Source organism: Schistocerca serialis, chromosome 1 (assembly GCF_023864345.2).
Source record: "Schistocerca serialis cubense isolate TAMUIC-IGC-003099 chromosome 1, iqSchSeri2.2, whole genome shotgun sequence".
Lineage (NCBI taxonomy): Eukaryota > Metazoa > Arthropoda > Insecta > Orthoptera > Acrididae > Schistocerca > Schistocerca serialis.
In genome coordinates, this window is record NC_064638.1 from 599,823,462 (window position 1) to 599,837,495 (window position 14,034).

General features: G+C 43.5%; 1 protein-coding gene across 1 annotated transcript in view; it reads left to right on the top strand.

Annotated features, from left to right (window-relative positions):
* The window catches only part of LOC126477096 (fatty-acid amide hydrolase 2-A-like), a 241,253-nt gene that overhangs the window by 93,174 nt on the left and 134,045 nt on the right, over positions 1–14,034 (top strand). Inside the window, exon 2 of the mRNA XM_050103591.1 lies at positions 8,963–9,156. Coding sequence (XP_049959548.1) covers positions 8,963–9,156 — 194 coding nt within the window. The remainder of the gene's footprint in view (positions 1–8,962; positions 9,157–14,034) is intronic.

The window sequence follows — 14,034 nt, forward strand, 5'->3', positions numbered from 1 at the left end:
GCTGCTGGAAAACACCCCATGGAGTGGTGTTCATGAATGGCAGTACAATAGGTCGAATCACCAGACTGACGTACAGATTTGTTGTCAGCGTACGTTGAATAACCATGAGAGTGTTCCTGCTGTCATACGAGATCGCACAAAGACGTTAACTTCAGGTGTAGGTCCGGTGTGTTTAGCAAGCAGACTGGATGGTTTCAGGCTCTCAACTGGCCTCTTTCTAGCCAACACACGGCCACCACTAACACCGAGGCAGGAACAACTTTCATCAGAAAACATAACAAACCTCCACCCTGCCCTCAAATTAGTTCGGTTGACAGCACTGAAGTCTCAAATGGCTGTGGTGTGAGGTTAGTGGAATGCACGTTACAGGATGTCTGGCTCTGAGGCGTCCTCAGTAAACGTTTTGTAACAGCCTCTGATCAGAGGCAATATTTACATGACAGAAGTAAATGACGTCACAACTTGACAACACATTGTTAAAATTTGTTGATTACTATAAGGCAATCACATTTATACTTTTGGGACTGCAGCTTTAACATGACTTTCAGCACGATCCTTCTAAGATGAGAGAATTCCTACAAATCGACGATTACGGGGCTAAACGCTGTACCACTTCTCGCCCGATCAGGTGTCTCCATGAGGACTTATCTATCGATGTATTGAGTGAACCAGAACTCCACCGGCAAAATTTCGGAGGTTTTTCGGTGATATTTTCTGAGCATATTGGTAGAGGGACTCGTGGTCCTCGGTGGTTCATTACAGCCTAATTGGATAATAATGTAATTATCGTGGCTGTCCTGTTCCGTTGCCACCTCGCGACTTCTTCTTCTTCTGCGGCCATATGAAGAGCTTGGGCGATACTCACTTGGATCTGGTTGCTAGAAACGTCGCAGCCGAACATTGTTGGTCGTGCAAAAAAAGTCGACTGTGCGTCGTTGTTCGCTCTTCCATGATCATTGTGGTCGACGTATAGGGACATTTATATTGACAGAAAGGACTGATCACAGTGAAATAAAAGTATAAGGGTTTTGTTTGAATTACTCTGTTTTTGGGTGTAGGTTTTGGCGATTGCATATTCAAGGTTTTTTTCACTGTCTTGAACTTACACTGCCTGACGAAAAAAGTTAACCACAAAAAAGGGGAGGAGGACATGAAACGAAAATTCACGGATAGAGAGGACGTGTAATGTTAATTCAGCCATTGCAAAATCGAGTGAAATTTACAAAGAACTTGGTAGTATGAGCTTACTTATCATTATGAAGGTGCACCCTCAATTGACTGGATACACGCGCTGATTCGCTGGGGAATGATGTCATAAAGACGTTGAATTATCTCCTGAGACATGCTGGCTCGCAGCTGTTGTAAATGGTCCTTGATATGTTGAATATTAACGTTGCCTTGAAGTTGATGTCCGAGCTAGTCTCACACGTGTCCAGTGGGGAGAGACCCGTGGATCTTGCTGGCCACGGGAGTAGTTCGACATCACGCAGAGACTTCATAGAGACACGGGCCACGTGCAGACGAGCTTTGTTCTGTTGCAGAATGGGACCGCAATACGTTCGCATGAGAGGATGTCAGTAACGTACCGTTGCGCCGTCGTAGTTCGCTCAGTCACTATCAGCCCGTGAGCCAAAGTCGTACCCACACCATGACACCAGGAGTCTGCAGAATTGGAAGAATGGGACCTCTCCCGAGGTCGCCGCCATACTTACCGGCGATGGTCATACAGGGTACTGTAGAACCACGATTCATCCTGTTCATTAGAAGTCCATGCTTCCCGGTCACAGCACCATTCAAAAAGCGTGGGACAGTAATTCCCTAGTCCGTCTGCTGCTGGTGTCCGATTAATGGTATAGGATGACACAGTACGCTGCAGAGAGTCTATTAATTGTCCTCAGGTGGCAGATGCAGACGTGAAAGGGTTGCAGTCGACCGGAGCCTAGACGCCGAGAATGCCTGTCCTCACGTTCCCAAGCCGTCCAAATCGCGCCACTGTCGCATCGGAATGCCCAGCAAATTTGGATACTGCGCGATTCGACAAGCCAAATGGAGACCCACAGTGAGGCCCTTTTTCAAAACCCGGCAGATGTCTATAACCCTTGCACACACGAGTACACAGCGTCTGGAAATCCTTCGCAGTGATCAGTTAAAATCTGACGCTGTTACAACTCCTGTATACATTACCAGTCCTGGTAACAACGCTAAAAACAGTCCTGGCAACAACGCTAAAAACGTACAACAGTAATGCTTTCTGACTGCCGCTCTACCTGTCCCAGAGAACTGAAACTCTATCATTTGCGTACCCGCCGATGGTGTGTACGTGTATGAAGGTACAATGATATACGACCATGTCCTCTGGATGCTTCACTAATTTCTCAGGCAGTATATTTTCACAGAAACAAAGATAATTGGAGTAATAAACCGAATGTATCACAACTGCAGTATCAATCTTTGACGAGCCACGGCGACTCAAGGTCTTTTGTACCAAAACACTCAGAATATATTTTTGAACTCCCTCCGATGTCTGCGATAGAGACTACTCGTGTTTGTTGCGGTCGACTGTGTATCATGTCGTGTAGAAAACAGGAGGCGTTCTTGCGCCATCCAGAACGAGCCACCGAGGCAACAGGTCGTCAAGGCCGCTTGCGGAATCGCGGTCCACACATACACGCACACAGACGCACACACAAACCGTGATCGCCAGACGGCAGACTCGTGGACAGCCTTCGCTGTCAGACAGCAGCTCAGTGAAGTGTTACAGGATGGAGGCAGCTCCTAGAAACCGCCAGTACTCAACATAATCAATTTTAGCCCCAGTTGCATCTGTGACATCGCAGTCATCCGCTGCGATTTCTCATATTTACCATATGCATTATTTCAGCTGCTGCTTCGCGTTCTAACTGCAACATTTGTACGTTTGGTCATAGCCACATGTAAAAGAAATGACACTTTTGATTATATATATATTGGGTTTCCTGCGAAGTGTTGCTTAAGTAAATGATATTAACAGATATGGACTGCATCGCATTATAAAAACTCAGTTTTTCGGAGCAGATTATTAGACACAGTATTAGTTTGTGGTTATCTATCTTTGTGATCACTTTTAGCTGAAAGATTTTATGAAAAGACATTCAGTTACTTTCTGACCCTGGGCAAACCGTAAAAATTTGTTCACTCGTGCTTATTGTTTCGTTAGATAAATGGTTCATCTAGTGGGATATAATATCTACACAATCCTCAGTTAACAACGCTGATCAATACACTAGAGCCATTTTTAATTAATTATTATTATTATAAGAATAACTATTGCTTTGAACTGATCACATCACTTCAGAAAGAAATGCATGAAACCATAAACGAGGGAGGTTCAAATGGTTCAAATGGCTCTGAGCACTAAGGGACTTAACATCTGTGGTCATCAGTCCCCTAGAACTTAGAACTACTTAAACCTAACTAACCTAAGGACATCACACACATCCATGCCCGAGGCAGGATTCGAACCTGCGACCTTAGCGGTCACGCGATTCCAAACTGAAGCGCCTAGAACCGCACGGCCACACCGGCCGGCTAAACGAGGGAGGAAATAATTTAGCGTTTCTGTGTGAGTGTGAGCTTTACAAACAAATAAATATATCTAAAACTAAAGAGGGGACATTGTTACTAACTTTTGTTCTGTTTCGCCGGCCGGTGTGGCCAAGCGGTTCTAGGCGCTGCAGTCTGGAACCGCGCGACCGCTACGGTCGCAGGTTCGAATCCTGCCTCGGGCATGGATGTGTGTGATGACCATAGGTTAGTTAGGTTTAAGTAGTTCTAAGTTCTAGGGGACTGATGACATCAGAAGTTAAGTCCCATAGTGCTCAGAGCCATTTGAACCATTTGTTATTTTTTTACTATTTATCTCGAATTACAAGGAAATGATTTTTGTCTCATTGAGATTATATGCACTTACTGTGTGTTTCTTAGATACATCTCAGTCCTTTTTTGGAATTTATACAGGCTTAATTTTATCGTTGATAGAAGGGGTCCTAACGTTAACTTTCTTGGTGTATGCTTATAAACCCTTCACCAGACTGTTTACTTTATTAATAGGAAAATAAGCAATATATTTAACATTTATGCGCCATCTGTTTTTATATTACCCTCGTCTTTGTTTGAATCGTCTGCTTTGACGTCGAGTTATGAGTCGAGTCCTGGGAAGCAGATGTGTTGATGGATGCGTTTCTGGACCACATATTTACACCTGTTTGTCTCTGTGAAGTTCCCTCTGTGGCGCGTTAAGGCTTCCTCTACTCGCATCAAACAGTATCAAGTATTGCTGTTGAAATAAAGACGGAAAGGAATTCCGCTAGTTGAAGTAATATAAGAGGTAATAGTTGAGGTCTCATTCACAGTGAGCTAATTGAAACCAAAACATTAGCTCAGTTGTTAAGGACGCTACATGGAATCGACCAATGCCTCGTTTTTCATGGTCTGTCAGCACAGGTTTACTGAAACTGATTCAAAGCTTTCGCAAGACCTACGAATACCAGACAACATTGAGTTTAATAAAGTATAATTGAAACAGCTGTCATGTAGTTCTTTTCTGCGTCGAGACCCATTGCTGGTTGGCTACTGGGTATGTTAATAGTGAGTCACGAGGAACAAATATGAACAAAAATGGTACAAATTAAGAAGAAGTTTAAATTAAACGATTTAGGAAGATTTTTACTCTTGAATAAAGTTTTCATTTATAGCAAGATTTGATTTTGTAATAACTTAGTCAATCGTTTACATAAAATTTTTTTTTGAATAACACATGTTAACAAAATTAAACACATGGAAAAATACTCATTACACAACTTCATTTTTGGAAATAATGGTCATCTGAATGTCAGTAGAGATTTAAATGACATTTGTATAGAGATTTAAAGGCTATTTGTATTCTGCCACTTATCAGTTTTGGCCACTAACCAAAAACCACATAAAAATGCTAGTCATGGAGAAAAGCACAATGTTTCGCTGAGAGATCGCCTTCTTAGTATACACATACAATAAAGAGACATGTATCACACACCCAGAGCATATACGTTCTGCAACTTGTGGGACATGCCCTACTGTCTCCGTCTCTCCAGCCCCTCTCCCCCGCGAATCGAATTTATGTACCCCCTCTGTCTGCGTTTAGTGTTATCCATGTAAAAGATGAGAACGTGCGAATCTTGTTCCAGTGCGAGGACGTGAGTACCAGTGCGGCATTCACCTTGTGGGATGTGAGAAACCGCGGAAACCAAACCAAGGATGGCCGGCACACCGGCTATCATCGTTAATCCACAGGGCGGATTCGATTCGGAGCCGGTGATACTCCCCGAATCCCAAAAGTGGCAAGCTAACGCGCACGTCTACCCCAGCGGGTTCGCAAAAAAACTAAATCTCGAAAATGGAAAACAAATCTGACACGGTTCATAAGCAGCAAGTAGAACAGGCACACCGCAGTAAATTGACCCCAGCTGCACCCTTTACTCAGCAAAAAATAACAGAAGGACTGACTTTCACGAACTTGGGTGCAAAGAAACATCATTCGAACATTTGCTTGTTCGAAAAGTAATAGTCTTCAAGCTGCATTCACAGTTGTGGTACTAAATGAAATATTGATAAAGGGGCGTGCACATTTCCATTTTGTATCGCGTAAATTACGACGATGTCAGACGTGTGAGATTTTATTGCTATACAGTTCTTAAATCAATTTCATGGCATATGTGCTTCTGAAATTTTAGGTCGAATACTTTTCTTTGGATTGCAATTTCTTGGAGGTTATGTTACAGTGATGTACCCCACTGACGTAAACAAATTATTGTATTACTGTTTTATATACTTATTGTTAATATTATTGAAGTATGCTAACCCTCTAGTCATTCTGATGCACTGTAGAATCTTTTGTAGATGGTGAAGAGCTGGTACCAGGTGGTCAAGTCATCTTTCACTGCTGACGTAGGTCATTACGCTGGAGTAGTGTGTGTGTGTGTGTGGTGTGTGTGTGTGTGTGTGTGTGTGTGTGTGTGTGTGTGTGTGTGTGTGTGTGTGCGTGAGTAAGTGCGTGTGTGTGCTCCAGTCGGTTGTATGAGATCAGCGCGGTAAGCTGCGTCAACATGGAAACGAAACAGTATGACAGAAAGCAGTTATCGTATCTTGACGAGCCCATGACCACACCGTGAAAAAAGTTGCCCTGTTTGTTACTCTGTCAGCGTGGACTGTCAAACCTGTGTACGAGGAATGATGTAGCACTCGCAGTCACGAAACACTGCGTTAGAATAGTAGTGATAAAAGTATCCTAGCCGAAAAGGACCAGAGACGACTGTTGTGTCTGATCCATGACAATCGGTTTCAAACCCGATAGGTATTACTGCTGTTAGTTAACGCAAGTCCATCTCAACCAGTTTCCAAGCTAATCTATCGAAAAGAGCTGCATACAAGGTAGCCTTGGAGTCTAGTAGTCTGTAAAATGCCATTGCTAGACAGCGACATGAACAGCTTCAGTGGGCCAAAGCAGGCAGAAACTGGTTAGTAGCTGATTGGAGGAGTGGAGTGTGTTCCGATGAGTCACGATTTGCCTCTTTTCAAATCTACATCTACATATATACTCCGCTAGCCACCAAGCGGTGTGTGGCGGAGGGCACAATTCGCGCCAAAGTCATATTTCCCCCCACTTGCGGATCGCATGAGGGAAAAACGACTGTCTGAATGCCTCAGTACGAGCTCTAATTTCCCTTATCTTGGAATGGTGATCATTGCGCGATTTGAAAGTTGGTGGTAATAATATATGCTCTACATCCTCGGCGACGATCGTATTTCGGAATTTAGTGAGCAGCCGCTGCCTCTTAGCGCGCCGTCTATCTGCAAGTGTGTCCCACTTCAAACTTTCTATGAGATTTGTAACGCTCTCGCCATGGCTAAATGTATCAGTCACGAATCTTGCCGCTCTTCTTTGGACCTTCTCAATCTCTTGAATCAGACCCAACTGGTAAGTCTCCTATACAGACGAACAATACTCTAAGACTGGACGAACTAACGTATTGTAAGCTATTTCCTTTGTTGAAGGACTGCATCGCTTCAGGATTCTACCAATAAACCGCAATCTTGAGTTCGCCTTGCCCGTTACTTCTGTAATCTGATCATTGCATTTAAGATCATTTCGAATAGTCACACCCAGATACTTGACGGATGTTGCCGCTTCCAAACACTGGGCACTTTTTTTGTACTAGTACATTAATGGGGATTTTCGCCTTGTTATACGCAGTAGGTTACACTTACTAATATTGAGAGTTAACTGCCCGCATCTCGTGGTCGTGCGGTAGAGTTCTCGCTTCCCACGCCCGGGTTCCCGGGTTCGATTCCCGGCGGGGTCAGGGATTTTCTCTGCCTCGTGATGGCTGGGTGTTGTGTGCTGTCCTTAGGTTAGTTAGGTTTAAGTAGTTCTAAGTTCTAGGGGACTGATGACCATAGCAGTTAAGTCCCATAGTGCTCAGAGCCATTTGAGAGTTAACTGCCAGTCATTACACCACGCATTTATTTTCTGCAAATCCTCATTGCTTTGTTCACAACTTTCGTTTGATACTATTTTCCTGTAGAGTACAGAATCATCGGCAAATAGCCTAATGCCGCTGTCAATACCACCAACTAGATCGTTTATGTAAATCGTAAAAAGCAGCGGATCTATTACACTGCCCTGGGGCACACCTGAAGTTACACTTGTTTCTGTTGACGTCAACCCATTCAGGACGACATACTGCTCCCTGTCTGTTAGAAAACTATCTATCCAACCGCATATGTCATCGGAAAGGCCGTAAGCGCGCACTTTTTGGAGCAAGCGACAGTGCGGAACTGAGTCGAACTCCTTTCGAAAGTCGAGAAATATGGCATTAACCTGGGAGCCGGTATCTAGAGCCTGTTGTATATCATGCACAAAGGGGGCCAGCTGTGTCTCGCATTACCGCTGTTTCCTAAAACCGTGCTCGTTTCTGCAGATGAGCTTGTCAGAGTCTAGAAAGTTCATTATGCTCCTTGATTCTACAACAGATCGATGTCAGTGAACCGGCCGGAGTGGCCGAGCGGTTCTGGGAGCTACAGTCTAGAACCGCGCGACCGCTACGAAAAAAGGTTCAAACACACTATTTAACCTAAATTATCCTAAGGACAAACACACACACCTATGCCGAAGGAGGACTCGAACCTCCGCCGGGACCAGCCGCACAGTCCATGACTGCATCCCCTTAGACCGCTCGGCTAATCCCGCGCGGCGCGAATGCTACGCTCGCAGGTTCGAATCCTGACTCGGGCATGGGGGTGTGTGTTGTCCTTAGGTTAGTTAGGTCTAAGTAGTTCTAAGTTCTAGGGGACTGATGACCTCAGAAGTTGAGTCCCATAGTGCTCAGAACCATTTTTTTTATGTCAGTGAAATTGGTCGGTAATTATGTGCATCCGATTTTCTAAAGCCCCCACTGTCCAATGAGTTTTTTAATCTGCAGTGTGTGGAGAGTGTGGTTCAGGCTGGACTTGATAATGTGATGTTTTAGGTACGTATAACGTACCGTGATGTTTGTGTCAACATTCTCGGACACCGAATGTAGCTTCTTCTTTCGGGATATTCAGTAAGAGTACACTGTGAACATCCCCCGTTCCAATATGGTGACCACTGTGTTCACAGGATTGCATCCATACGGTCGCCATTTGATGAACACACAAACACCCATCCGCTCCTAGACTGGAACGCTAGTGACCTCTTCTACATCCCCAAGGGGTATTTGGGACAGTGGGTGAAATGCACCCCCAACAATTTGGTAGCTCTGTAGGACCAAATCATTAGTGAATGGCTTCATATGGAATGGCATACCTGAAGAAACACGCGGACTGTCAGCGGAGAGAGGCAGTTATCGAAGCTGGAATTGACAAATGTTTTTTGTGTCGAGCAGGAGTGTGGCCGGTGTTGCAGAGCGCGAGCTGAGGATGCTGACGTGGTGGTCGCAGTGGGCGCTGCGGCTGCTGATGCTGGCGGCGCGGCCCGTGGCGCTGGCCCTGGTGCGCGCCCGCCTGCTGTTCGCGCCGCGGCGCGCCGTGCCGCCCGTCTCCGACCCCGTGCTGCTCGCGCCGGCGCACCAGCTCGCCGCCGCCATCCGCAGCGGACAGGTGCGTCTGCCGGCTCTTCTTCTTCACTCGCTTTTAGAAGAAAGATTAAGAAAAGGCAAACCTACGTTTCTAGCATTTGTTAGATTTAGAGAAAGCATTTGGCAATGTTGACTGGAATACTCTCTTTCAAATTCTGAAGGTGGCAGGGGTAAAATACAGGGAGCGAAAGGCTATTTACAATTTGTACAGAAACCAGATGGCAGTTATAAGAGTCGAGGGGCATGAAAGGGAAGCAGTGGTTGGGAAGGGAGTGAGACAGGGTTGTAGCCTATCCCCGATGTTATCCAATCTGTATGTTGGGCTAGCAGTAAAGGAAACAAAAGAAAAATTCGGAGTAGGTATTAAAATCCAGGGAGAAGAAATAAAAACTTTGAGGTTCGCCGATGACATTGTAATTCTGTCAGAGACAGCAAAGGACTTGGAAGAGCAGTTGAACGGAATGGACAGTGTCTTGAAAGGAGGGTATAAGATGAACATCAACAAAAGCAAAACCAGGATAATGGAATGTAGTCGAATGAAGTCAGCCGATGCTGAGGGAATTAGATTAGGAAATGAGACACTTAAAGTAGTAAAGGAGTTTTGCTATTTGGGGAGCAAAATAACTGATGATGGTCGAAGTAGAGAGGATATAAAATGTAGACTGGCAATGGCAAGGAAAGCGTTTCTGAAGAAGAGAAATTTGTTAACATCGAGTATAGACTTAAGTGTCAGGAAGTCGTTTCTGAAAGTATTTGTATGGAGTGTAGCCATGTATGGAAGTGAAACATGGACGATAAATAGTTTCGACAAGAAGAGATTAGAAGCTTTCCAAATGTGGTGCTACAGAAGAATGTTGAAGATTAGGTGGATAGATCACGTAACTAATGAGGAGATATTGAATAGGATTGGGGAGAAGAGACGTTTGTGGCACAACTTGACTAGAAGAAGGGATCGGTTGGTAGGACATGTCCTGAGGCATCAAGGGATCACAAATTTAGCATTGGAGGGCAGCGTGGAGGGTAAAAATCGTAGAGGGAGACCAAGAGATGAATACACTAAGCAGATTCAGAAGGATGTAGGTTGCAGTACGTACAGGATAGAGTAGCATGGAGAGCTGCATCAAACCAGTCACAGGACTGGAGACCACAACAACAATACTATAACACCCCCCTGCTTCCCGGGATTTGCGAAATTACAAGTTGACAATGACCGTGAATTATGAATTTTGACCCGCGTCGCGATAAGGCATCCGAATCCGATGTAAATAATGATTATTGCGCGGGAAACAGGAGACGTTATAACTTGATCATTATCGAATGAGTAATTTCATTCAATAACGATCGGTAAATGAAATAATGGAAATAATTTGGAAATAATTTTTGCCAGTGGAAATTTTGCCGAAAGAAATGATTAAGTTGTAAAAGCAATTAAAAATTCGGTCGCCAGCTCAACTGATGAGCGACAGTACTGTTAAGTACGTGAATAATTGTATCAAAAATAAAGTTTTCCTGTTTGTAGCGCAGCAGGTGGAACGGGGACTTTTACGTAAGTGCTGTGTCAGGCTCAGTAGTCACATAAAACAATGTCATAACAATCTAACTATACTTATTTTGTTCATAATTTGTGCAATGCTGACAACACAGATTTTGAATAATGGACTGTAATTCTGTCTTTAAATTTAGGTACTCTGCACAGTTCAATCTACTGATAATGAAATATATTGCCAATAATTGATTAACTATGTTTTGACTGATAATAATTCATTAATTGGGGGATTGTCAGGTGGAATAAGCTTTATAGTTTCATGAAATATTCTTGAATTAACTTCAGCTGAATATGCATTGAAATAAATCTTAATAATCAAATTTATTACTTCGGTCTATTATTATGTTACTACGGTTGGCGTAAGCTTATTAAGTGCAGCAATTAACTACGATAACCAGTCTGAAATTTACTCTTCACCGTCTATGCAAATAATTTGACAATTAACATATTTTCTCTGGATAATGGCGTGACACACTCTGTTCAATAAGGTAAGGATTGGAAGGAACCTACTTGGTGTTACTGTCGGGTGAATTGTAACTGTAACACTTCGATTATAAACTGCTTGTTATTAATTGTTCGACTTCAGAGAAAAGCACAGTCACTGGCAAGCCTCCTACAATTTTATCCTACGAAAATTACGTAGATCTTACTTCCCTTGTTGTCGGTGGATCGACGGAAGTCCTCGGCAGCGACACAATGTGGCACCGGGCTTTTACTGTTACGACTTGGGCCCACAATGCGCTTCACATTTAAGTCCTCGTTTCTTCAGCACTATGCCCATTAATCCATAATAACTTGCCCGGCCATGCTTCCAGATATGCCCACCATTACTTTCCCGTCGTACTTAGATCCACACACTAGCCGTTAGATGTAACACAACTAGGACTAGCAGCACTCGACTATACGTCTTACTCCGAGCATGGCGTTACTGCTACTACTACCCGCTTGCGCGCTCCCGCGCCCAGAGGCGCAACAAAACAATCTCTCTGACTTAAAGGTTAACTAAATATGCCCTGACTTGCCAGTGTTAAACATTACATAATTTAAACATAGTTTATACAATACATATTTACACTAGACAATACATCGCATACAAACACTTTCATGTGTTAAGTAAGCGAAAAAATTCATAGCAAAGACTGCGTCGTAGCATCACAATACTTCCTTCCCTCATCACAGCCGCGCCTGTGTCCGTGACCTGTTTGCTAATGTCGTCGCCAGTTTCCGCCAGGAGCGGAAACAGCGTTTTGTTACGCCCGAAGATGATGGGCTGTTATCTCCCTAATGCTGCTAAACAGTTGGTGGTTCAAGTCAACTACAGTGCCTCGACGGTTTGTAATTTCTCGTGAGCGCCACCGTTTTCTGATGTGTCGGTAATAGAGGTCGCCAGTAAAATCAGTCATACCTGTATACAGAAAGATAACACATTAAGAAGTTCACTTGCAACATTTATACATAGTAACTGAGAAATACATAACCTTTAAATGCTGTAGGTTCCTGCTGAGCTATATACAAGGTCCAATCGCATTACTGTGACCACTGCCTATGTTCGACGTCAACGTCTTCCTCTTTTATGTTTGGGCATTGTCTAAAATAAAAATCAGATCAACTATTTACTAACAAATAGTAGTAATAGTAGTAGTAGTAATAGACGGCAAATCATGGAGTAAAACTGAAGTGATATCAGGTGTTCCCCAGTGAAGCGTCCTGGGACCTCTGCTGTTCCTGATCTATATACGAGTAAATGACCTGGGTGACAATCTAAGCAGTTCTCTTAGGTTTTTCGCAGATGATGCTGTAATTTACCGTCTAGTAAGGTCATCCGAAGACCAGTATCAGTTGCAAAGCGATTTAGAAAAGATTGCTGTATGGTGTGGCAGGTGGCAGTTGACGCTAAATAACGAAAAGTGTGAGGTGATCCACATGAGTTCCAAAAGAAATCCGTTGGAATTCGATTACTCGATAAATAGTACAATTCTCAAGGCTGTCAATTCAACTAAGTACCTGGGTGTAAAAATTACGAACAACTTCAGTTGGAAAGACCACATAGATAATATTGTGGGGAAGGCGAGCCAAAGGTTGCGTTTCATTGGCAGGACACTTAGAAGATGCAACAAGTCCACTAAAGAGACAGCTTACACTACGCTCGTTCGTCCTCTGTTAGAATATTGCTGCACGGTGTGGGATCCTTGCCAGGTGGGGTTGACGGAGGACATCGAAAGGGTGCAAAAAAGGGTAGCTCATTTTGTATTATCACGTAATAGGGGAGAGAGTGTGGCAGATATGATACGCGAGTTGGGGTGGAAGTCATTAAAGCAAAGACGTTTTTGGTCGCGGCGAGGTCTATTTACGAAATTTCAGTCACCAACTTTCTCTTCCGAATGCGAAAATATTTTGTTGAGCCCACCCTACATAGGTAGGAATGATCATCAAAATAAAATAAGAGAAATCAGAGCTCGAACAGAAAGGTTTAGGTGTTCGTTTTTCCCGCGCGCTGTTCGGGAGTGGAATGGTAGAGAGATAGTATGATTGTGGTTCGATGAACCCTCTGCCAAGCACTTAAATGTGAATTGCAGAGTAATCATGTAGATGTAGATGTAGAAATACACTAAATTCACTTTACACACTTTGTTTATATTCAGTCACTGTATCACTTTTATTACTCACATTTTACTGTTTGTTTTTATTCACTCACTGCACTACTTTCTCTGTTCCTCTTAGGTCACTGATAAGAAACTGACGTTCGAACCCACGACGAGTCTTGGACCAATACCCCTACCAGAGGCTAGGCCCGCTAGTGGCGAATTCCGGAACATATCAAAATACTTCGAATGGTCCACAATGCTCCAGAACATTCCACAACATTCGAGAGTATTTTGGAATGTTCCTCAATGACCTGGAATATTCCAGGATGTTTCCGAACATTCTGAATTCTTCCAGGATGTTCCAGTCTATTCCCGAACATTCCAGATCATTGTGGAACATTCCGGAACATTCTGGGATGTGTGGAATGCTCTCGAATACCCTCGAATGTTCTAGATAATTCTAGAGGGAGAAACTTGCACTTCCTTATATCTTCAAAAGCACGCCTTCAGGTAAAAATGGGAACCTTCTTCATGGATGGAGGACTGAGGGCTACCACACCGTATAACTCCCTTGGTCGTGCCGGAACTCGTTTCTGAGTTTTAGCGGCACGCTCATTGTACACTTAATTTAATAATATATACTGATGACGAACTACAGTTTCAAATATTTTATTTCCTTTATTTTTCAGGTCATCTTGAGTATAGAATATCAAACATCCTAAACAGTGAAATTTACAAGCCTGCTCCACTATTTTAATGCAAACTATCG